The 25,709-nt window shown below is 39.7% G+C and overlaps 1 protein-coding gene across 4 annotated transcripts in view; it reads left to right on the top strand.

Annotated features, from left to right (window-relative positions):
• LOC126268040 (mediator of RNA polymerase II transcription subunit 15) overlaps positions 1-25,709 on the top strand; it is a 129,625-nt gene that overhangs the window by 42,984 nt on the left and 60,932 nt on the right. For all 4 annotated transcript variants that reach the window (XM_049973465.1, XM_049973468.1, XM_049973466.1 and 1 more), the window contains one exon: positions 12,374-12,471. In XM_049973465.1, the coding sequence (XP_049829422.1) occupies positions 12,374-12,471 (98 nt within the window). The remainder of the gene's footprint in view (positions 1-12,373; positions 12,472-25,709) is intronic.

Below are 25,709 nucleotides of genomic sequence, written 5' to 3'. Positions count from 1 at the left end.
TATGTGTTTGTGTTACAAAATAAATATGTTATGTCTAGAGATGCTATTCTACAATTGTTACGTATCTGTACAGTTTACTCAGAACCATTATTAACTGACCTGTTGTTTTCAAATGCATGAATCTTCTCTAGTATTTCTTTTAGTATTTTATTTACCCTGTATTCTGTGCAGTTGCATGAAATTATTGTCAGCCTAATTGTCGACTTTATTAATTTTGGGTAGGAACCTGAGTACAGACTCAAGTATTGTAGTTAGTTTGTTTTTACTAGCATTCTTATGTTTTTCTGTTTATATATAGCAAAACTTCATTCGGGTGCAGCTGCTTAAAGAGAACGTGATGAAGAGCCTCAAGTGAAACTTCAAAACTCTTATGATGGAACTCTCACTTTGAAATTTACAGGATGTTCATTTTAAGTGAAGACATTGAAATGTCTCAAAAGGTACACATCGGGTCAAAAAAGTTTATAATTCCAGTTCATTTATCATCTTGGACAGGGACATCAAATGATATCACACACAACTGCCACCCCACCCTGTGTGAGGGTGGTGGGGGCAACTTTGAAATATTCAGTGGGGACTTCCATTTTTATTGCAGATTATGATTTTATGGAAAAATCTACATACATTTTGTCTGAAGTATTTTCTTCATTTTGCCGCAGATGGTGCTGTAATGGGAGGAATAGAAATGGCTACACAATTCTTATTTACGACATGTCATGTGGGAAGGCATGCCTTCAGAGACGCTGGCAATCATGTAGGATTTTCTCACAATGAGCCATTCATTATCTCTGCAGTCAATGTCTACAAGAAGTAAACAGAATGAGACTCCTGATTCAAAGACCCTCCCAGTTGCACCATGGTTCCTCGTGGTTTCACGTACTGATGGTGGTCAGTCCTTAGCAATGATAAGTCCATTTCTTATTCAGAAAAGTGTTTTTGCAGTTTCCGGCTCTGTGAAATCCTGCTCTCATTTACACAGTGGCACTTTACTTTTGGAGACTACTTCTGATTCTCAAGAACAGCAGCTGCTTGGTGCTTTGCTTCTCCACAGCTATCATGTTCATGCTAAGGCCCTTAGAACCCGAATACTTCCAGCTGCTTGATGGTCTGACCGAGGCAGAAATCCAAATGTACCTCTATGATCAGGCTGTCATTGCGGTCCATCGGGTGATGAAAAATGTAGATACATCCTTGGTGCCCACACACACTCTTTTTCTCACTTTTGATAGAATGGTGCTTGTGTCCAGGATCAAGGTAGGCCATAAAGTTATCACAGTCTAACTGTACATTCCAAACACAATGCACTGCTACCAGTATCATCATTTCAACCACACTCAAATATCCTGTCAACATCCAGCCAAATGTGTAACCAATGGTGGGGATGTTCATGAGGACAATTGTTCAGCTCCTTCTGTTCCCTGTATCAACTGCAATGGCAACTATGCTGCCTCGTCTTGAGATTGTCCTGTGTATCTCGATGAGTGGGCTGTCCTGGAGATATTGGTAAAGGAAAAAGTGCCTCACCTGGTCGCTCGCAAATTATTGGCTAGTCACAAACTCTGCATTCTAACATCTGGCACTTACAGTACTGTTCTTGCTACATCTCATTCCATGAAGGACATGACCACGCAGATATGTTACCCCCAATTCAGCATTGCAGTTGTGAAACACCCAGTGTCATGGTAGCATCGCCATCTCCTTGTCCAGCTGTGCAACAAGCCACCAAACTTTCACCTCACAGGGTGAAGCCACCTGCTACATGATTAGCTGGCTTGAAAGGATGGAAGGAATACTCCCACAATGACTTTAGATATCCCTCCAGCCAACAAACACCTGAGTCTTCCTCTGCCAATTGGAAAGGCTCCGAGAAGTCCAACAAAGGCAAATGGTCTTCTCCTTCGCCCACTCGGAGATCCTCTTTCACGGTGTCACCATGTGATACCCTTTGTCCAGCCGACCTCGGTGTCACTGGTACGCGCCACCAACTGTTTTTCTACCCTTGACACCACAGATCGACTAAGAAGGAGAAGGCCGGCGCCTATGTAGATCTCATGGAGCAGGAGCTCTGTGCCCTGTAACAGTGAGTCTTTGAGAAGACTGGCACTCAGCAGCTGCTGAGGTGGCACCCTTTTATGTTTTCCCTCCTCCCCTTTTCCCGTTATAATGCTCCTTCAGTGGAATGTTCATGGCCTTTTATCAAGCAGAGGATTCACGGCTGCTCTAAGATGCTCTAAGAATCACAGTGTCCACTTGTTCTCTACCTCCAGGAAACAAAATTGTCCCCTCACAACCACTTTGAGCTCTTGCATTTCTTCCCAGACCATTTTGACCTTTCCTTCGAGGAAAGCATTCCATCTCGTGGAGGAGTCATCCTGCTCTTACGAGATGACAGCTATAGCCCGCCTTCAAGCTGTTACAGGTCACCTTTTCCTTCCTTACATTACCTTTCCCTTCGTACCGTTGACATCCCTCTGTTATTGGATGTCACCAGGGCAGACTTCCTCTAGTTTACTGGGCAACTACTTACCCCTTTTTGCTGCTCGGTGACTTTAATGTGCACCATCCCCTTTGGGGTTCTCCTAGTCAGAGAGGTGCTCTGTTTGGCTGACCACCTCAATCACCTGAACCTTGTATCCCTTAGAACAGGAGCACCCACATTCCTTTCAGATTCCATGTATACCTATTCTCATTTGGACCTACCATTCTGCTCTGCCTAGCTTGCCCACCATCTCAAGTGATCCATTTTCTTTGACACATACTCGAGCGATCATTTCCTGTGCACTTTCTATTTTCTGACTCCTACCCCACCTATGTGCACACCCAAATGTCAGCTTACTGAGGCTGACTGGAGACTTTGCTCCTCCATGGTGACCTTTGATGAACATCATTTCCCCAGTTCCGATGATCAGGTAGAATATCTCACAAACATTGTCCTCACTGCCGCAGAATGTTCCTGTCCTCATATTTTCTCTTCACCACGCTGTATCACATGTATCACAGTCCCTTGGTGGACTGAGGCATGCCGCGACGTAGTTAGCATGCGGAGACATGCTCTCGCCATCCTATGATGGCAAACTGCATTCATTATAAACAGTTGCATGCACAGTATTGTCGCGTTCTTCGGGATAGCAAAAGAACCAGCTGGATTTCATTCTCTAGTTCTTTTAACAGTTCCGCTTCCTCTTTCATTGTGTGGGCCAACCTCCCACAGCTCTCTAGGACCAAGATCCACTTCCCAATTTCCGGCTTGACAGTTGGAGACAATGTCATAGTGGACCCTATTACTATCTCCAACACATTGGCTACAATTCTGTGGAGATTTTGAGCTCTTCCACTGTCACCCAGCGTTCCTCCATCAGAAACGAGGGGCGGAGGCTCGGGTGATAGCCTTCTCTACTCAGAATTTTGTGTGCTACAACGCCACCTTGACTATGAGGGAGCTAGATTGTACTCTCACTTCACCTGATCCTCCACGTCAGGGCCAGACGGTGTTCACAATCAGATGTTGCAGCACCTTTTTCTTATGGGCAAGCACTTTCTGCTTCATATGTGCAACCAAATATGGGCAGAGTGCATGTTCCCCAGACATCGGCATCCCCACCCCTTTGTGGTCATTGTGTTCAACCTTTGACGGTCTGCCATTTCCTGGCTGAATGCCCTTTTTTTAACCACTTACTTGTATGTGTTTGCCGTCTGAGTTATTGACCGTTTTAGCAAACACCATGTGGGCTGTCAACTGCGTTTCACTTTTCATCTGTTGTAGCAATATGGCAAAGGACATTTAATTTTTAGTTCAGGACCTCTGTTTCTCTATGGCATATTTTATAGACATTTCTCCACATCCCTGTTTTTAGCTGTCTTCTTTTCTGTTGATTGTGATTAACGTGTAGTCATTTTTAACTCCTCTCTTTGTTTTCGTATTCTACAGTTTTGACATTGGTGCATATGACCCTAGTTGTTTTTGCATCCTAAAACAAAACAAAATAAAACATTTATTTCTGTGGGGATATTTAAAATATAAGGTGTACCAGCAAGTGCCAACAAGACCGCATCGTAAATGCCTGTGCTGACTTTCCCGCAGAAATGCTTCTGTCCTGTGTACAGTCATTTGAAGAGCACATCACTATGTTTATTGAAGTTGGTGGTGCTATGTTTGAACACTTTACTTGAATTGGAAAAGTAGAGTAAAGTTTGTTTGAGCCACAGCCACAGTGGCACATTGAGTTCTCCCCTGTTTGATATCTTGGAGAATATAATGTTGCGAATGGGGTTTCCAATTAGAAGTTACGAAACACTGGCCTTTCCTACCCTTGCAGCGTTGGAGTTTGGATCCCACGTGCTTTTGGTTATTCAAGGACTATTGGGTAGCATGTTGTAAATTGTGGTTGTGTACCCATTTCTATTCCTCTGATTACAGCATCATCTCTGGTGAAATGAAGAAAAAGCTTCAAACAAGACATATGTAGATTTTGCTTAGAATTGTAATATGCAATAAAAAATGGGGGTTCCCATTGAAGATTTCAAAGTTGCCCCTCACCCATGCGCACACGGGATGGGGTTGGGGGATGAAGTGATATCATTGGATGTCTCCCTTTGAGACAAACATTTTGGAATCATAACGTTATTTGATCTGATGTGTGGTTTTCGAGGTATTTAAATATCTTCACCAAAATGAATAACCTGTATATTGGACATAAAAACCTAAAAATCCAAGTATAGACCATCGAATTTTTTTTCATAAAATATATATCTGCGGATAGAATGACATTTTTTTTATACATTAATGATGTTTATGACTTGTGCTCAAAGTCTGTTTCTTGTTTTGTTTGATGAACTTGCCCCCCTTCTTGCAGCGGTGTACCGTAGGTCTCTAGAAGAGCGTAGCGTTCCAAAGGATTGGAAAAGGGCACAGGTCATCCCCGTTATCAAGAAGGGACGTTGAACAGATGTGCAGAACTATAGACCTATATCTCTAACGTCAATCAGTTGTAGAATTATGGAACATGTATTATGTTCGAGTATAATGACTTTTCTGGAGAGTAGAAATCTACTCTGTAGGAATGAGCATGGGTTTGAAAAAGACGGTCGTGTGAAACCCAGCTCGCGCTATTCGTCCACGAGACTCGGAGGGCCATAGACACGGGTTCACAGGTAGATGCCGTGTTTCTTGACTTCCGCAAGGCGTTCGATACAGTTCCCCACAGTTGTTTAATGAACGAAGTAAGAGCATATGGACTATCAGAGCAGCTGTGTGATTGGATTGAAGAGTTCCTAGATAACAGAACGCAGCATGTCATTCTCAATGGAGAGAAGTCTTCCGAAGTAAGAGTGATTTCAGGTGTGCTGCAGGGGAGTGTCATAGGACCGTTGCTATTCACAATATACATAAATGACCTGGTGGATGACATCGGAAGTTCACTGAGGCTTTTTGCAGATGATGCTGTGGTGTATTGAGAGGTTGTAACAATGGAAAATTGTACTGTAATGCAGGAGCATCTGCAGCGAATTGACGCATGGTGCAGGGAATGGCAATTGAATCCCAATGTAGACAAGTGTAATGTGCTGCGAATACATAGAAAGATAGATCCCTTATCATTTAGCTACAAAATAGCAGGTCAGCAACTGGAAGCAGTTAATTCCATAAATTATCTGGGAGTACGCTTTAGGTGTGATTTAAAATGGAATGATCATATAAAGTTGTTCGTCGGTAAAGCAGATGCCAGACTGAGATTCATTGGAAGAATCCTAAGGAAATGCAATCCGAAAACAAAGGAAGTAGGTTACAGTACGCTTGTTCACCCACTGCTTCAATACTGCTCAGCAGTGTGGGATCTGTACCAGATAGGGTTGATAGCAGAGATAGAGAAGATCCAACAGAGAGCAGAGCACTTCATTACAGGATCATTTAGTAATCGCGAAAGCGTTACAGAGATGATAGATAAACTCCAGTGCAAGACTCTGCAGGAGAGACGCTCAGTAGCTCGGTACGGGCTTTTGTTGAAGTTTCGAGAACATACCTTCACCGAAGAGTCAAGCAGTATATTGCTCCTTCCTACATATATCTCGCGAAGAGACCATGAGGATAAAATCGAAGAGATTAGAGCCCACACAGAAGCATACCGACAATCCTTCTTTCCATGAACAATACGAGACTGGAACAGAAGGGAGAACTGATAGAGGTACTCAGGGTACCCTCTGCCACACACCGTCAGGTGGCTTGCGGAGTATGGATGTAGATGTCTATTTGTCATCTTTTTGTTGTTGAAAAACATCATACCACAAAATCCCAAGGTTTTTTCGGTAATAGTAGAGCTTCCTTTTACCAGCATGTATGCATATTTATGAAATTGTAAGATTGCACTGTTGCCCCATAATTTTATATTTTTTTCTCAAGTGAATTTTCTTTGTGATACATAAACGTATTCAAACTGTTTTCTTACAAATTTTGACCTGAAGTTTCTAATAGTGCCTGAACATATTTCATCTGGAGGAAAAAATTTTCATCTTTGACCATTTTATTTCTGATCATTCAGTACCAGAGGTGGCTTTTAATGTTATGCAGAGTCTCTGAAAATTTCATTCATTTATCTATGATAGTTTCTGATATAATGCGGCATATGTACTGAAAATTTTAGTTTGCGGGAAATTGATTTCAAAGAAAAAAACTTTTGAAATTTGTTACTTACGATTAATTAAAACTGTCCTGCTGCATATGATGGACCTTCTTTGGCCTCTAGCAGGTCTTCCATCTTCTTTTTCACCTTCCTGAATATTGGTCGTGCTTTCTTGGCCATATTCGATTCAGATCTGTCTGCATTCGCTATCCTCATTTTATCGCAGTATTGCAGCCCAGTGATAATCTTTACACGAGGAGTAATTCCAAGCTTTTTCAGTACCCAACACTTTCCAATATTGCAACAATTGTATGTAATAACAGCATCATGAACTCCTAGTTTCATTTTATGCATGCATACAAATACAGTTTTAGGAAGGCGGTTCCAAATTATGCTGTTGAAACATTCATTTGAGTTCTGTGTCTGCCCATGCAGACATTTCCTTAGAAGGTCAGGATGAGACAAGTCTCTGAAAATAAGTTTAATTGCTGTAATAACAATAGCAGGAAGAGAATGCTGGTAAGAATAAGATTCTCCAGTTGCCTGAGCCCTATTGTATTTGCACCACGAATTTTCTCCTGATGGACACAATCAATGACATCAGTAGAGGACTTAAGGAAGAATATGGCCCAAACATCTCTTCATTGCCTCCAGATTTTCTTTATTTCTCCTAATTGCCTGCCCATAGTATACCTGCATGTTTTCTATAACTACTAATCACAATCACACTTGAACAAAACTAACTGTGTGTTTGAAAGCGTGTTATTTACAAACAGTAGAAACAAAAGAATACCTACTGTTGCATTCCAAGGATAGCCAACTTACTCAGGAGTAAAAAAAAAAAAAAAAAAAAAAAAATAATAATAATAATAAAAAATGGCCTAATGTGCAATGTAGGGGATACAAAGATTACAAAGATCTAGAAAAGTGGGCATGGCACATAAACACACGAGATAGGAAAATGCTCTTTAAATGCTCAAAAAAATTTTTTTTCTAGAAAAATCCTTTTCGGGGAACTTAACATAAAACCTTAATCTATAGAAATATGATGAAAACTGAAAATTGATTTCTTTCAACCTGGGCATGACATACTGTGTGCCATCTAATAATATTTACCAAGTTGTCTGTAAAGATCATTTTGAATCCTGTTCATACTGTGGAACAACATACAAAAATTGGTCAGCTTTTAATCAGTTTGAAAACAGGGTGCTAACATTCTGGTGAAAGAAGGAAAAATAATTAGAATTTCAGTTCCTATTAAATGAAATAAAACTGAGAGAAAACCAGACTGAATTGCAATTGTGAGAATAAATTTCAGTGGTGAGACTCATCTAGTAACAGATGCCACTAAATTGTAAGGTGATGGGGAATGAGGGCTAGCCCGAGATTTGTAAGACTTTGATGTGAACTGTTTGAGCTGTTTGAGACTTGCTTGACCACAGCACTAATGATTGTATTTTGGTTATGAGTCAACAGTGTCTTAGTGTATTGAAAGTCTTTTGAAAATGAAGGAAGACAGAATCTAATTGTTCACCTCCATCTATTAATTGCAAGAAATTTTGTGTGGAAAAGCTAGCTGTGTGTCATGTTAATAGTTTCTTCAGATCCTGTACTGATTCTTTTAGACGAGCTTTTCTTCAGGAAACATCGTAACATTTGAACTTAAGACTATGGTTTTGAAGCTAGAAAGACAGAATTAGTAATTGTTTGTATCTATTCTTTCACCCTTTCTGTAAATAAGAGTGACCTGTGTGCTCTTTTCTAGTCTTGCTGGACCATTCACTAGACAAGATATTTACAGTAAATATGAGCTAGAAAAGTGAATCATTCCACTGTCATTCCCTGTCATTGCTTGTTGTATTGTTCAATCTGAGGATGTTTTTCCAAACCAAGAGTGCTTATTTCAATACCACACATCCAAACAATGACACAGTAGCAAGATCCTGATGAGTGAATCCGCCTTTAATATGGAATCATATTTTGAATGTATGTTTGTCTCGTGTAAAGTTTCAGCACCAGACTTATCAACAAGTGACTGTATGGAACATTGTAGGCCTCAAACATAGGTCATCTTACAGATGTTTTCTCTCTGATAATCTACATTCTTTTTGGAGCAAGAGTGTAGCCATTTCTGTTTTTGCAACACTCTGTGTACCGTATAATTAAATCGATATGTGTTTTTACTGTCTCTTGTTACCATACTTGGTACACATTCATCTACTGTGCAGTATATGATATGTTTGAGGTGCAACCACAACTCTTCTGTGTTTTTTTTATTTTTTTAAAAGTATATGTTCTAAATTCACTTTTTAAATGTACCAAACACTGTAGTTTTCTTGATGAAGTTTTTGGTTTTAGTTTCTGTTGTCTTATCATTGATGAAATCCTTGAAAAGATCAGGTCTGCTTGTAGATAGGTGTTCTAAACTATTTATTTTGCATGTTGGCTTTTAGCCTAGATGTTCCAGGCAGTGTCTGATAGCACATTCAGATGTAGTTTGCAAGATTGTCTTTTATCGCCTGTAGTGCAAGAATAGGTTTCGCAGTCAGTATTGGGTAAAGTCACTTCTTCTGTGCTCCTGAGTCTAGACTGTCGTTGGTTGGCTCTACATTTGCTGCATCTGTAGAAAGAAAAAAAAGTTTACTTGCACCACCAATGCTGACTGTGGATGCAGTGATTGTTGCATTCAGATTCATTTTAGGCCTTGCTAGACCTAAACATTTCTGCACATTGCTGTAAACACACATCTTCAATGGGAGACTAACTTATCTTGTCAGTATCGATTCCTTATTTTGTCGGAATTTTCACTCTTTTTACCAGCTTGGGTGTTCACCAACTTTCAGTTCTTGTTATTGTGTAATTGGGAATTGCAGTGAAAGCTATCTGGCTGCTTTCTGATATTTTTTTCCCTTGTGGCTCTCAAAATTGTGTCAGAGCAAACAAATGGACAGGTGCATTTCACATGCACTCTGCTGTTCTGTTGTTTGAAAAACACTTCTTCTGTTCAGGGAGACCCTCTACCATGTAATACTGGTCAAGAAATGTCACCCTTTTGTAGATAAGAGTACTCCAGCAAGTCCTCTGAGTAATGGTATAGATAGATAGATGTGATGTGATGTGATGTGTGATGTGTGATGTGATGTTATGTGATAAGTGATCTTCAGCTGTCCTGCCAATATCTGGAGAGAATGGAGAATATGGTCCATTTCGATGCCAAGGTGAATGACAATCTGCAGTTGACCATAATCCATGCTTTATACTGCTCCCTGAATATTCTCTTCTACCTGGTAAATGACACCACCTGCGATGAAGCCAGAACGTAGATAGAATTCTTTCCTCTTCTCGTGAAGCAGTTTCCCTAAGAGACAGTTGTTCATGAATGAGACCAGGCCCATTGACTGTCTCATTGTCTGTGGGAGGCTGTGTCTGAAACCTATTGGTTAGAACTCAGGTCTTTATCCACGACCCATTTACCAAGTTTGCCCTTTCCTGTGAAACAGTTCCAGACTGAGTTACAGTCTGAGAGTTATCATATAATGCTGAATTGTGGTGTTCTCCAGACCATTTCAACAAAAGTAGAAATTGCCATTTTTGTCAGAAAAGTTCCAGGACAGTTTTTCAGGAAAAATAGAGAACTGCACTTACCAGTTAGAGAAGTGCACTTCGAGGTTAATGATCCAAGCTCCTATCAAAGTAGTCACCTTGGCTGTCTATATACAGTCACCAACATTTCCTTAGGTCGTGGAAGCAAGCAGGGAAATTTTCAAGTGCGATGCTTGTAAGCTCATTTGTCACAACCCGTTGGATGTCTGCGATATCTTTGTGGAGCTTTCCTTTCAGTTGCCTTTTCACTCATAGAAATAAGAAAAAAATTGTAAGGCAAGAGGTTGGGCAAATATGGTGGATGTGGGATGGCAGTAACAGAATGTCTGGCCAGATACTCGCTATAACAGATAAAACAGTATGGGATCTTGCATTGTCATGCAGTGCAACCAAGTCATGAGAATGACACAAATTAGGGTGGTGACATCAAATTGCTTTTTGCAAACAGTTTCAAGATGTTAGTGTAAAGAATTTGGTTCACTGTTTGACCTAGAGGAACATACTCATGGTGAACTAATCCTTTACTATCACAGAATGCGATAAACATTGGCTTTGTTCTTGAAGGTTCTCTTTGACTTTTTTGAAACTGTTGAGGATCTCCATGATTAAACTAATTGATGCTTCATGTCAGAGTCATACTGGTTGCACAACTTTCATCCCCAGCAATCATCTTCAGCTGAAATATGGGATAATGCCAGGCTATATGTAGTAGTTCAGCAGAAACTCTTTGTTTTTCCTCGTTCTGTTCATCTGCTAGTTTTGCATTAAGTTTTTGTTTCCCTAAATTCTTGTGTAAAAATTGTATGACACACACCACAATTCAAATTAAGTTCTTCTGATATCACATGCTTAGTTACATGACGAACTTCTTGCATTAACTGCCTTACACGCTCCACATTTCATTGGCATGTTTTGTAGGCAGGTGACCAGCTCTGGGATCATCTTGCGCTGAATCTCTTCCCTCACGAAAGCTTTTGTGCCACTCAAAAAGATGACTTCTTGAACATGAGTCCTTGAAAGTGCCTCACCTGCATATACCTGCTTAATCAATGCCCATGTTTCGCTGCAAGTTTTCCCAAGCTTAATGCAGAACTTAATGTTCGCTCTCTGCTCACAGTCAGCATCCATTGTGTCACTGTAACTAATGCACCAAGAACCTAAACAATGCGTTGCTAAGCACAGCCCTGCCACCTAGCGAGTTTGTGTGGAAACATGGCCAAGGTCATTTCAAGGATACATATGTACCAGGTAGCATTAAAAACAACAATTATTCCATTTAGTATTGCACTGACCCCCCCCCCCCCCCCCCTGCAGATAAAAGTGCCCTGGAATTTTTCTGGCATAGGAAATATTAAAGTTTAACAATGTGTTCGCCATAGGAGCCAGTTTCCCTTAGTCCTTTAACTCAATAAACTGCTGCATTATGAAGACACCGGACAGTTCCTGTTGCACGTAGCAGCTGTTCGCAGATAGCAAATTCTTCCATTAAGTCCCTGTAGTAGCCACAGTCAGTATCCATGTCTACAGTTAATAGTAGCATTTACAGTGTTGTGAAGAAACCCTACAGCATTCAGATATGCAATCCTTGCTCTTTTAAACTCATATAAGAGAAATTAAATAAATGAAAATAACTGCCACAGCACACAAATTGAGGTTATCAAATATTCCGTTTCCACCCTGAAATATGTAACAAAATATATTAGCAAATTGTTCTAACCAAGTAATGTGGCCTGCTGCTACCTCTAAGGTTGTAAATGTACTAGCCAAAATATATTATATGTCTCTTTATCTGGTTCAAATAATTTATTGGCATTGAAATTCTAAAACAGTTTCTTGTTATCTATACAATGATGGAAGTAGGTTAAGTGTACTGTAGTAAGAAAAAATGTCACGGTGAATCTGTGTGCTACTACCTGCAACTTAAAAATGCACTTGACTCCTGCAAATTCTGTGATAAAGCAAGCAATTTCAACTTGATGATGAAGCCTATCCAAATTTGATTGCAGACAAACCATAGAATGCAGTAAACTTGGATATTTTCTCAATTTTCAGATGCAGCTGTTTATAGACGAGCGGTGCTTCTTGTCTTTTATGCTATTGTATCACTGTGTATCAGATGACTCTATCATGTTTTAATTATTTGTATGTTTATATAGTGTTACAGACTTTGAATCAGAGACCGGGACAACCACTGGGTGGTCTGACTTCATTGCAGAATAAAGTTCCAGACCTAGGCCTGGGGCCAGGTGCACAAGTAAGAAAGATTGCTTTTCAACATAGTGTAATTTAAAAATTCTTTAACGAAAGTAATACATTTACACAGCTGACATCAGTTTGTACATTTTTATAGGTAATGCGGAAGATGTTTCTAAATCTGTTTTAGTTTTCTTGTATCCTTCCCTATTCACTTACAATGAATGACAAAGTGAAAGAGTAACAATTTCTAAACACAAAACTTAAAGGAACCAACTGATTTAGTCTAGAATGAATTTTCATTCTGCAGTGGAGTGTACACTGATTTGAAACTTCCTGGCAGATTAAAACGTTGTGCTGGCTGGTACTTGAACTTGGGACCTTTTCCTTTTGTGAGCAAGTGCTCTACCAACTGACCTAACCAAGTACAACTGGCGACCCACCTTTGCACCTATACTTCAGCAAGTAACTTGTACCCTAATTACAAAATTCACAGAATAGAAGTCTGCATACCTTGTGAAAATAGGACTCCTGGAAGAAATGATATTGTGGTGACATGCCTTTGATGTGTTCTGGGACATCGTTTCCAGAATGAATGGAGGATGATTCAAATCGGTATATACTTCACTGCAATGTGATTTTGGAAGTTATCCCCATATGCCATGGGTATGTAATGTTTCCAATGCCTTTATTCTGGGAGTGCTGGTCCTGCAAGCTATGAAGGAGAACATCTGTGAAGTTTGGTATTTATTCCACTTATTTAGAATAATTATCAGTTCTGTTTTTCCGACATTGTATAGCTGACTGTTGTTCATTAACATTGTGTTAGTTGACAATTCTGTGAGATCTACTACTTCACTAACTTTATATGTTACACACAAAATCAGAAATTTATAGTAATGGAAGTGGACATACAGTGGAAAAGTTGGCCTTGGTTTCTGAATGCTTTGAAATCAAATATGCATCTTTCAGGAACTAAAGTAATTACTTCCAATACCTGGCTTTCACAATTGCTTGTTGCTGTTTAAGCCACACAGTAGTGGAAAGCAGTATCTGCAATGGATGCTCAAGTTTTTCACTTTTACCATGCTACACCATGAAGATGATGTGCTACAGACGTGAAATTTAACTGACAGGAAGAAGATGATGTGATATGTAAATGATTAGCTTTTCAGAGCATTCACACAAGGTTGACACTTGTGGTGACACCTACAATGTGCTGACAGGAGGAAAGTTTCCAACCGATTTCTCATACACAAACAGCAGTTGACCGGCGTTGCCTGGTGAAACATTGTTGTGATGCCTCGTGTAAGGAGGAGAAATGCATACCATCACATTTCCGACTTTGATAAAGGTTGGATTGTAGCCTATCATGATTGCAGTTTATCGTATCGCGACATTGCTGCTCGTGTTGGTCGAGATCCAATGACTGTTAGCAGAATATGGAATCGGTGGGTTCAGGAGGGTAATATGGAACGCCGTGCTGGATCCCAACGGCCTCGTATCACTAACAATCGAGATGACGGGCATCTTATCCGCATGGCTGTAACGGATCGTGCAGCCACGTCTCGATCCCTGAGTCAACAGATTGGGACGTTTGCAAGACAACAACCATCTGCACGAACAGTTCGATGACGTTTCCAGCAGCATGGACTGTCAGCTCGGAGACCATGGCTGCAGTTACCCTTGCGCTGCATCACTGGCAGGAGTGCCTGCGATGGTGTACTCAACGACGAATCTGGGTGCATGAATGGCAAAACGTCATTTTTTCGGATGAATCCAGGTTATGTTTACAGCATAATGATGGTCGCATCCGTTTTTGGCAACATCGCGGTGAACGCACATTGGAAGCGTGTATTCGTCATCGCCATACTGGCGTATCACCCGGCCTGATGGTATGGGGTGCCATTGGTTACACATCTCGGTCACCTCTTGTTTGCATTGACGGCACTTGGAACAGTGGACGTTACATTTCAGATTTGTGACGACCCGTGGCTCTACCCTTCATTCAATCCCTGCGAAACCCTACATTTCAGCAGGATAATGCACGACCGCATGTTGCATGTCCTGTACGGGCCTTTCCGGATACAGAAAATGTTCGATTGCTGCCTTGGCCAGCACATTCTCCAGATCTCTCACCAATTGAAAACGTCTGCTCAGTGGTGGCTGAGCAACTGGCTCATCACAATACTTGATGAACTGTGGTATCGTGTTGAAGCTGCATGGGCAGCTGTACCTGTACACGCTATCCAAGCTCTGTTTGACTCAATGCCCAGGCATATCAAGGCCGTTATTTCTACTTCTACTTCTACTTCTACATCCATACTCCGCAAGCCACCTGACGGAGAGGGGCGGAGGGTACCCTGAGTACCTCTATCGGTTCTCCCTTCTATTCCAGTCTCGTATTGTTCGTGGAAAGAAGGATTGTCGGTATGGCTTCTGTGTGGGCTCTAATCTCTCTGATTTTATCCTCATGATCTCTTTGTGAGATATACGTAGGAGGGAGCAATATACTGCTTGATTACAGGAGCTTTATTACGGCCAGAGGTGATTGTTTTGGGTAATGATTTCTCAGGATCTGTGCACCCAAATTGCGTGAAAATGTAATCACATGTCAGTTCTAGTATAATATATTTGTCCAGTGAATACCCGTTTATCATCTGCATTTCTTCTTGGTGTAGCAATTTTAATGGCCAGTAGTGTATATCCAATTAGGAATATACAGGGTGTTACAAAAAGGTACGGCCAAACTTTCAGGAAACATTCCTCACACACAAATATGGAAAACATGTTATGTGGACATGTGTCTGGAAATGCTTAATTTCCATGTTAGAGCTCATTTTAGTTTCGTCAGTATGTACTGTACTTCCTCGATTCACCGCCAGTTGGCCCAATTGAAGGAAGGTAATGTTGACTTTGGTGCTTGTGTTGACATGCGACTCATTGCTCTACAGTACCATCAAGCACATCAGTATGTAGCATCAACAGGTTAGTGTTCATCACAAACGTGGTTTTGCAGTCAGTGCAATGTTTACAAATGCGGAGTTGGCAGATGCCCATTTGATGTATGGATTAGAACAGGGCAATAGCCGTGGCGCAGTACATTTGTATCAAGACAGATTTCCAGAACGAAGGCGTCCCAACAGGAAGACGTTCGAAGCAATTGATCAGCGTCTTAGGGAGCACGGAACATTCCAGCCTATGACTCGCGGCTGGAGAAGACCTACAACGACGAGGACACCTGCAATGGACGAGGCAATTCTTCGTGCAGTTGACGATAACCATAATGTCAGAGTCAGAGAATTTGCTGCTGTACAACAACGCTTCTCAACAACATAATTCGGTGAGCGATGGATTGGTAGAGGTGGACAAATTCCATGGCCTCCATGCTCTCCTGACCTCAACACTCTTGACTTTCATTTATGGGGGCATTTGAAAGCTCTTGTCTACGCAACCCCGGTACCAAATATAGAGACTGCTCGTGCTCGTATTGTGGACGGCTGTGATACAATACGCCATTCTCCAGTGCTGCATCAGCACATCAGGGATTCTGTGCGACAGAGGGTGGATGCATGTATCCTCGCTAACGGAGGACATTTTGAATATTTCCTGTAACAAAGTGTTTGAAGTCACACTGGTACCTTCGTTTGCTGTGTGTTTCCATTCCACGATTAATGTGATTTGAAGAGAAGTAATAAAATGAGCTCTAACATGTATCCTCGCTAACGGAGGACATTTTGAATATTTCCTGTAACAAAGTGTTTGAAGTCACACTGGTACCTTCATTTGCTGTGTGTTTCCATTCCACGATTAATGTGATTTGAAGAGAAGTAATAAAATGAGCTCTATCATGGAAAGTAAGCACATAACATATTTTCTTTCTTTGTGTGTGAGGAATGTTTCCTGAAAGTTTGGCCGTTACTTTTTGTAGCACGCTGTATAATCCTAGTACTGAAGCAGCATAAATAGAAATACAAGATTGTCAGCTTATCCAATAGTGCTACGTATTGGCCATAAGAAAAAAGGCAATGTCATTTTGTGCACATATAATAATAGATTCAAAACTTGGACCTGAGAGATTAAATAATGCAGTCTATTGGAATCTCTTGTGCTATTTAGTTCCTGTTTAAAGCTGTTCCACATGCCATGATTTGCCTCCATACATCACATCTTTGCAGACAGATCATTGCGTCTGGACAAGGGTGATTTGCACAGATCTGATATGCGTGCAGACATGGAAGGTGATGGAAGTTTGAACAAAATTACTCAAATATGTTGGTACCAATTGCATCTGCATAGGCAAATTGTAGGTTTTGGACAGGAGTTTGCCATAAATCTGGTGCGGAATGTTTTGAGTCAGCTGTTTGTTCAGTTTAGTGTTTCTTGGCTGCATGTGCACAGTGGATTTTAAACTGGCAGATCTGTGTCAGTGGTCAAAGGAGTTCATTGCTGAATTTATTCAAATGTGGAGTAGTCACATATGATTGTGGAAAATTAAGAGCAAGAAATATAGCATTGAGTTAAGAGAGCAGCTGCTTATAATTCTATAATAGAAAAAATACAATCAGTTGCCTGAATGGCAAACAGGAAAGCCCTAATAATAATAATAATAATAATAATAATAATAATAATAATAATAATAAAACGGTTGCTGGCTGTTTAGCACAGAGAGCTAAGCAAGAAAACAGACTTTTGATATGATGTCAAAACGAAGAAATATATAAGCAGACTTTGTGATATTTTGACCACCTCTTCTTTCTGAGTAATGAAGAAACATTTAGACCCAGCAGAAACACAATTGAGGATAAAATTTAGGAGGCAGTGTGAGAGGTAATTCAACACGAGAAGCTTATTCAAAGGCATATGTGTTGCGTACATACATGATTTAATAAGTTGAAGGTGGTTGTATGCAGTTAATTACTGTGATAAAAAGAACATAAATATACTTGTTCATGTTATACAGATACATTTAGGGGGGGGGGGGGGGATTACCAGTACACGAATCAATTCTGCAGTGGAACAGCTCCAACAGTACTGAAATAGTGTTTGTATTTGTCTCTAACAGTTTTTGTGTTGTCAAAAATTTGTCTTCTCGTTCCACTTTGACGTGGCTGCATAACTTCTTGGTTACACCTATCACACAATTCAGCTTCCTCAAAGAGTAGTGCAAAATGCAATAAATTAATGCAACAGTCTCCATATTGTCCAGCTTCAAATTGATGGTTGTGTGGAGAGTGCTGCATCTTATCGCCGATATTCCAAATGTATTGTTTACAACATGGTGTGCCTTTGATGGTCAGTAATTAAAATTATTTTCTTTCTTTGTTCACTGTTTCATGATGATATGGCTTCTTTATAATGTGGTGCATTGCAAAATCATTATCATCAACAAGAACATATTCCACAATTTTGGTGGAATTTAGATTTAATTGAGGGGGTGGAATTTTCAATCTATTATTGACAACTAGTTTAGTAAAATTTTTGTTTTTGTTTTCTGTAGAATACTTCCAATAGAGACTCTTCCATTTGTTTCTACATCTCAGGGCATAGTTTCACAGCTCACATCTGCTGCAGCCACTAACACAACACTGTTAGCTCAAGAAAAGTGATCCACTTCCTTTAGATGGGACAGTTCTGACTCGTGTTCCATGTGTAGCTCCTAAACAATGACGAAATTGCCATTTGCTTTAGATATCATGTTTGAAATGTTTCAGTTCATTAACAGAAATTCGTGATTTCAAAAAACCCCAGAACAAAAAATCGTAAGGCACCAAGTTTGGAGGGTGGGCTGGCCACTCAAAACAATTGATACCCTTGAAGTGTGAACCATTGCTCTGTCCTTTTGAAACAAAATCTCACCTTGAAATGTTCACCAAGTCCAGTTCATTGATTTGTGGGGGGGGGGGGGGGGGGCAGAATTTAGTCACTGTGATCCTGTTATCTTCAAAAACCTGCGATCCAGCAATCTCAGCTGAGGAAACACCACACCACACTGTGAAGGCCTTTGGTGCTGCAGTTTTTGGGGATTGGTGTTGACCCAGTAGTGCATGACTGTTTGTTCACACATCCGGTCAAGTGATAATGGGCTTCAGCATTGAAATTAACCATTGTATCCTCAGGAATGTTTTCCAGAAGTGCTTCACATGGGTTTCTACAAGAATTGAAGTCACATTTGAAGCCGCCAGCCTGATTTGGTCCTTTGCAATTTTGTGTGTGTGTGTGTGTATACTTTTTTTTTTCTCACCCCACCCCACAATCCCCATGGTTACGTCAATTGTCCAATGACCCTGCCAGAACTGAAGACCAATATCCAGGCAGAAATTGCCAACATATCTGCTGCTATGCTGGTAAGGGTCATGGGAAATGTCAGAAATAGTTATTCGGTCTATGGGAAATGGGGGTGTCACCTAACTGATATGGTTTTTTTTAAAAAAAAAAAAGTGATCCCAAAATGGGTTTTATTGCATTTTGGGATCTGGAAATTATGTTGTTGCATGTTGTTGTGGTCTTCAGTCCTGAGACTGGTTTGATGCAGCTCTCCGCATGCTGTATTAACAATTTCAATTTGTCTATGTAAGTTTCAATTAGATCATATAAAGTCATCTACCTTCACAGTACAGTGTCTTGTCTCATAGCATACAGCACCAATTCTGTATCTTACAGTATGCATATCCATTACAAAATATGCATTGTCTTATAGCATACAGCACCAATTCTGTATCTTACAGTATGCATATCCACTACAAAATTATTTACAGGCCCTATAAATAATAATAATAATAATAATAATAATAATAATAATAATAAATATCAGGATACCCCAGTCAGAATTAGAAAACATCAAACAACAAGTACAACAAATACTGGAACAAAATAATGTGCAATCAGAAGAAGAAGAAAATACAGTAATGGACTCCCACACTCCAGAGCAAACAAACAAAGAACAACACGCATAAGTTAAACAATGAGCAGAAACCAGCAAAATACACAAAGCAATCACTCATATAAATACATCGGCTACACCACTGCAATTTCATAACCACTTCTACAACCCTTTAGATCAGATAACATCGACAGATACGAAGAAAGTAAATTGGAAAAAGAAAACACTACATGGCAAGCACCCGTATCATCTAACACAGCCACACATCGATCAAGACGCATCTAACACATGGCTAAGAAAAGGCAATATATACAGTGAGATGGAAGGATTCATGATTGCAATACAGGATCAAACAATAAACACCAGATATTACAGCAAGCATATTATTAAATATCCCAATACCACAACAGATAAATGCAGACTTTGCAAACAATAAACAGAAACAGTAGATCACATCACAAGCGGATGTACAATACTAGCAAATACAGAATACCCCAGAAGACATGACAATGTAGCAAAAATAAGACATAAACAGCTTGCCTTACAACATAAACTTATAAAACAACACGTTCCCACATACAAGTATGCACCATAAAATGTACTGGAGAATGATGAATACAAATTATACTGGAACAGAACCATTATAACAGATAAAACAACACCACATAACAAACCTGACATCATACTCACCAATAAAAAGAAGAAATTAACACAACTAATCGAAATATCCATACCCAATACAACAAATATACAAAAGAAAACAGGAGAAAAAATTGAAAAATACATCCAACTGGCTGAGGAAGTGGCATCAGGATAAAGTTGACATTATACCAATTATACTATCAACTACAGGAGTCATACCACACAATATCCACCAGTACATCAATGCAATACAGCTACATCCAAACTTATATATACAACTACAGAAATCTGTAATTATTGATACATGTTCAATTACCCGAAAGTTCTTAAATGCAATATAACATATACCGTACAGTTAAAAGGAAGTCACACTTGATCAAGGTCTGCGTCACTTTCTACTTCTGACCAGACATAACGTCTGAGATAAGAAAGAAATAATAATAATAATAATAATAATAATAATAATAATTACAACACAAATCAGTAACAGGCACTGTTTTTTCTCCAGTTTGAGGAAGGCAATAATATGGAAAATGAGGCCATTGAAGACACCAACTTGAACCCACATACACCAACTACTCCATCATCATCATCATCATCATCATCATCATCAACACCGGTAACACCAACTACTGCGAGATTCTTCAACTCAAATAAAAGTGTAACTGAAGCATCTTGTGGGAAGCGGAAACGTCCAATGGAGGACAGAACAAGTGAAATATTGTCTATGGCAGGAAACAAAGTGAATTCAATACAGGCACCAGATACATTTGACACATTTGGGCAGCATGTGGCAAACAAGTTACGTGCATTCACCCCCCAACAAAATCTTCTTGCGCAGAAATTAATCAATGATGTGCTGTCGGAAGGAAATAAGGAATCTTTAAACGAAAACTTCAAGGTTGTTGAGATTGAAGCTACCTCAAATATAGAGGGCTAAAACATGATGCAGTTTCTTAAAAGTTCCCAGTAAAGCAAAACGTGCATCCTTTTTACTTCCTATTTGTTAGTTTCAACAAATGGGTGTAGTTCCGACATAGTGAAATACGTTCAGCAATGAATCTTGCATCTCTGAGTACTCTGTAAACATCTTTTTATTAAAGCAAAAGTTACATCATAGTGGTGGATTTAAAATGATTACTTTTAAATTAATGTGTGTTCTTTTTTATGTCGTATTATAAGTACTATACTAATGATGCATACTGTGAACGGCAGATGTGGTCAATAAAGTTTTATTTCCAAACATGTCTTATTGGCTTACAAATGTTTGGTACCATGTCTGTACTTATTGTGGCACGCTCTTTTTTTTCTATTATAGGTGTATAGTAGTTGCTTGATATATGGAACCCATGTGGAAAAGGCTTATGTAATTTCTTTTATTATAATTTTACTTTCATTGATAAGCACATCATTTATATTGTCATAAATTTATGTAGTTCTTCAAGCTATGTTAATCAAGCTAGGTATCGAGTTGGGAAATATGGGAAAAGGTCATGACATACAGAAGGCCAAATAAGTATTGGCTGTTCAAGAAACAATTTGAACAGGGTCTCAAATCTTTTCTTTACTTTCAGCCTCGGAGGGGGGGGGGGGGGGGGGGGTGAAGGAACAGTTAAGACTGTGTGTGTGTGTTTGTGTGTGTGTGTGTGTGTGTGTGTGTGTGTGTGAGACAGTGAACCAAATTAAGAATTTATCATGATGCATTATTGTCTACTATGAACAAAAAAGAAAAGACAGTGTCATAACGGAACACAGAAGTCCTGGTAGGTCTAAAAACAACTACTACCAACCATTAAGAACAGGTAAAACAAGTGTAGAAGCAGTCAAAATATAACTAGCATAATAAAAGCACGTGCAAAATTTTCGGCAGCGACTTCTGAGAATTATGTTGTTTTGGGAACAAATGATGTAGCAAGAAAAGAAACAAAAGACTTAGGGATCTCTCTCATAAGATGACTACATGAGCTGATAAGCTTAAAGGTAAATGTCTTCTCTGTCCCATGTTGCCATAGCTTACAGAATGGGTCGTTTGTAAAGGAAGAGATGTAAAGTGCAAATAAAGATATCCAAAATGTAAGCAAGAGATTTTAAAATGTAATATCTGTTGACATAAGCTGCATAGAAAGATGATTACACATACCTCTGGTCTACAGATGAGGGAAGGACATAGCGATAACATGGGTTCTAGAATTGGTAAACAGTTAATTGAATGTACAGTGTAATGCTACAGATGTCAGTCTTCTCAAGGACAGAAATCATGAATTTTTATGAAAATCATTCGCAGAATGCCAGCTCAGTGCAGCAATGGTTCTGGAGGGCAAGTGTGATGCTTTTTAAGGCAGTGAAACTTTCCACCAGTGCGACACTAGGTAATGCCCAAGTATAATATTTATATATACTACCTCCTTGCCAGGCCATGAAGGCCCAAGGGATGTCTACCGGCTGCTGTCTCACCTTTTGCATTGTGACATCATGTGGATGCGGCACGGAAGAGCACGTGGTCAGCACACGGCACTCCTGGCCGTTTTGCAGACTTTCCAGACTGTGGAGCCATTAGCTCCTCATTTCACATCACAAGGCTGAGAGCATCCCATACCAGTCCTCTGATCAAGTGAAAATCCTTGGCAGCACTGGGAATGTGATTTATTATTCCTCAACAATATTATGAAAAGGAGAGATTGCTACTCACCATATAGATGACATGTTGAGTTGCACACAGGGACAATGAAAAGTGTGTTACACATTGAACTTACCGCCAAAACCTCCTTTTATTCTGAAGAATGCTTTTGCCAAAAGCTCAATGTGTAACAGTCTTTCCATTGTGTATGCAATTCATCATGTCATCTTTATGGTGAGTAGCAATCTGTCATTTTCATAATATTGTAGATTCCAACCTGGACTTTCCATTGTTTCATATATGCTTCACACAGACTTAAATTAGTACAAGAGTAATGTCATTTCTGCATTATGAGGTCTGTTAAAAAAATTCCAGAACTTCGGCCACAAAATTTATCTATGGTTATCTTTTACTTATTGTACATAGTCTGCTTCAAAACAATTCCCTCCACGATTGGCACATTGCTGCTAATGCCATTTCCACTTCTGGAAGCAGTCTAGGTACGTCTCTTGCTGTATCATGGTAAGCACCACCTGCAAATTTTCCTTTATCTCATCTATAGTTGCAAATCTTCATCCTTTCAACGGGGTTTTCAACTTTGGGAAAAAAAAAAAAAAGTGCATGGGACAGGCCTGGCGAGTTCTTAGGATGAGGCAACACAGTGATTTAGTTTTTGGTGTTGGAGAACTTTTCCCAACACATTGTGAAGGTTGAACCTTGGTCTCAAAATCATAACCATAGACCCACGTCTCATCAGTTATGATTCTGTTAAAGAACATCTCATTCTTATTTGCATGATCTGAAAGGTCTTTACAGATTGTGAGGCAAAGGTCTTTATTGTCTGGACTCATGAGCTGTGGTATGAACTTGGCAGGAACATGATGTATTCCAAGGTGCTGTGTCAGGATGTCATGACATGATCCAGCTGAAATGTTACATTCTTCTGCAGTCTCATTGACAGTCAGTCTTTGATTGTCATGCACAGTTTTGTTGACATTCTTGACAGGAGTATTGTCGGTAGACATCGAAAGGCGTCCTGAATAAGAGTCATCTTTAACTGCCATCTTATAATTTTTATACTATGTGAACTATTTGTAAGACTGAGTACGAGTTAAGCACTCATCACCATAGGCTTCCAGCATCATTTGTTGAGTCTCTGTAAAGGTTTTTTGAGTTTCATGCAAGATTTAATTCAGATGCATTGCTCCTCTGACTCTGCCCTCTCAAAATTCACAAACTTTGCGACCCAATATTCTCAATACAGCACTGAACCACAGCTAACAGGTATACAACAATGAAACTTCCAGCAGTTACACAGTACATTAAACACAAACGTGCACAGGGATGCCAACTGCATTTCGCTCCAACACACTATTGGCACAAAATTATGAATGTTCCAAAATTTTGTGAACATTCCTTGTATAGAGTACAGGGCCAAGGAAACAAAATGAATTTTTGAATTGTTTGTGGCAGAATTGACACAATAAGTTGTAGTTGTTACAGAACACCAGATATCAGTAGATTGCATTTATTATTTCAAATTACACTATCCAGTCACGTTAATGTAACCATCTGTCTGAGGTCTGAATAACCACGATTTACAGTGCAGACCACTGTGAGAGGTTCTGGAAAGTACTGACAGAGATGTGGGGCCATGCCGACTCCAGTACTGTGGCACATTAGGTTTCATGGCTGAGGATCCGTAGTGTGTACAGCCCAATCTAGGTGATCTCATAGATCCTCTATTGGGTTTAAATCCAGGGTGTTTGGTGGGCAGGGGAGTACAATAACCCATCCAAGTGCTCTCCAAACCATGCACATACACGTGAAGTGTCTGACCTGTGGCTTTGTCCTGCTGGTAGATGCCATCATGTTGAGGATAAGCCAACTGCATGTAGTGGTGGACATGGTCCCCAAGGATAGACGTGTCCTTTGGGTCATCCATTGTGCCTTCTTGAATGATGAGATCATCCAGGGAATGCCATGAAAACTTTCTCCAGACCATGATGCTTCCTCCTCTGGCCAGGACCGGACTCTTCTGACAATTGTTGTGGGGTGGTTGCTTTCAGATGTTTTACACTGTACACATCAGTGGCCAACTGTATGATGGTGCATCAATTGTGATTATTTTTTTATTTTATTTTACTCTTCTATTTCCGTAGTAGCATATCACCTAGGTCATGGAACGTGTCAGTAGATGAAATTGCAACATAAAAGTAATAATAGATAAAATAAAATGTTTATAAATCAAAAAAGATGAGCCAATAGTTCACGTAAATGAAATTAACAATATAACACAGAAATCAGCCTAATTTTTCAAGGAACTCCTTGACAGAATAGAAGGAATTGACCCATGAGGAAATGCTTGTTTCGAGTTGAGAGTGTGTGGATTACTGCTAAGATTTTTGAATTCTTGTGGTAGCGTATTGAAAATGGATGCAGCGGTACACTGCACGTTTTTCTGCACAAGAGTCAAGGAAGGACAATTCAAATGCAGTTTGGATTTTTGCCTAGTACTAACTGTGTGAAAGCTGCTAATTCTTGGGAATAAGCTTATAGTGTTAACAGGAAAAATTGAGAGGCCAATGTCAGAATACCCAGACTAATTAAGAGGGACCAACAAGAGATTCATGAACATACACCACCTACTGTCCAAACCGCCCGTTTCTGAGCCAAAAAGTACCCTTTGACAATGGGAAGAGTTATCCCAAAATATAATACCATACAATATGAGTGAATGAAAATAAGCAAAGTAGACCACTTTTCATCTCAAACAGTCACTTACTTCAGATATCTTTTAAATAATGAATAAAGGTGACAGCATTAAGCCTATGTAAAAGATCCTGAATGTGGGCTTTGCATGACAGTTTACTGTCTGTCTGAACACCTAGAAAGTTGAACTGTTCAGTTTCACTAATCATATGCCCATTCTTTGAAATTAAAACTTTGAGTTTTGTTGAATTGTGTGTCAGATACTGTAAAAACTGAGTCTTGCTGATATTTAGTGGTAGCTAAGTTTCTACAAGCCATGAACTTATGCCTTGAAATGCTCTGTTTGAAACAGTGCCAACATTGCACACAACATCTTTTAGTAAACAGAAATATTTTAAAGGGCATGTCATTTATATAAATAAAGAACAGGAGATGCCCCAACACT

The sequence above is a fragment of the Schistocerca gregaria genome, chromosome 4, assembly GCF_023897955.1.
Source record: "Schistocerca gregaria isolate iqSchGreg1 chromosome 4, iqSchGreg1.2, whole genome shotgun sequence".
NCBI classification, from domain to species: domain Eukaryota; kingdom Metazoa; phylum Arthropoda; class Insecta; order Orthoptera; family Acrididae; genus Schistocerca; species Schistocerca gregaria.
This window is presented reverse-complemented; position numbering and strand designations above follow the sequence as displayed.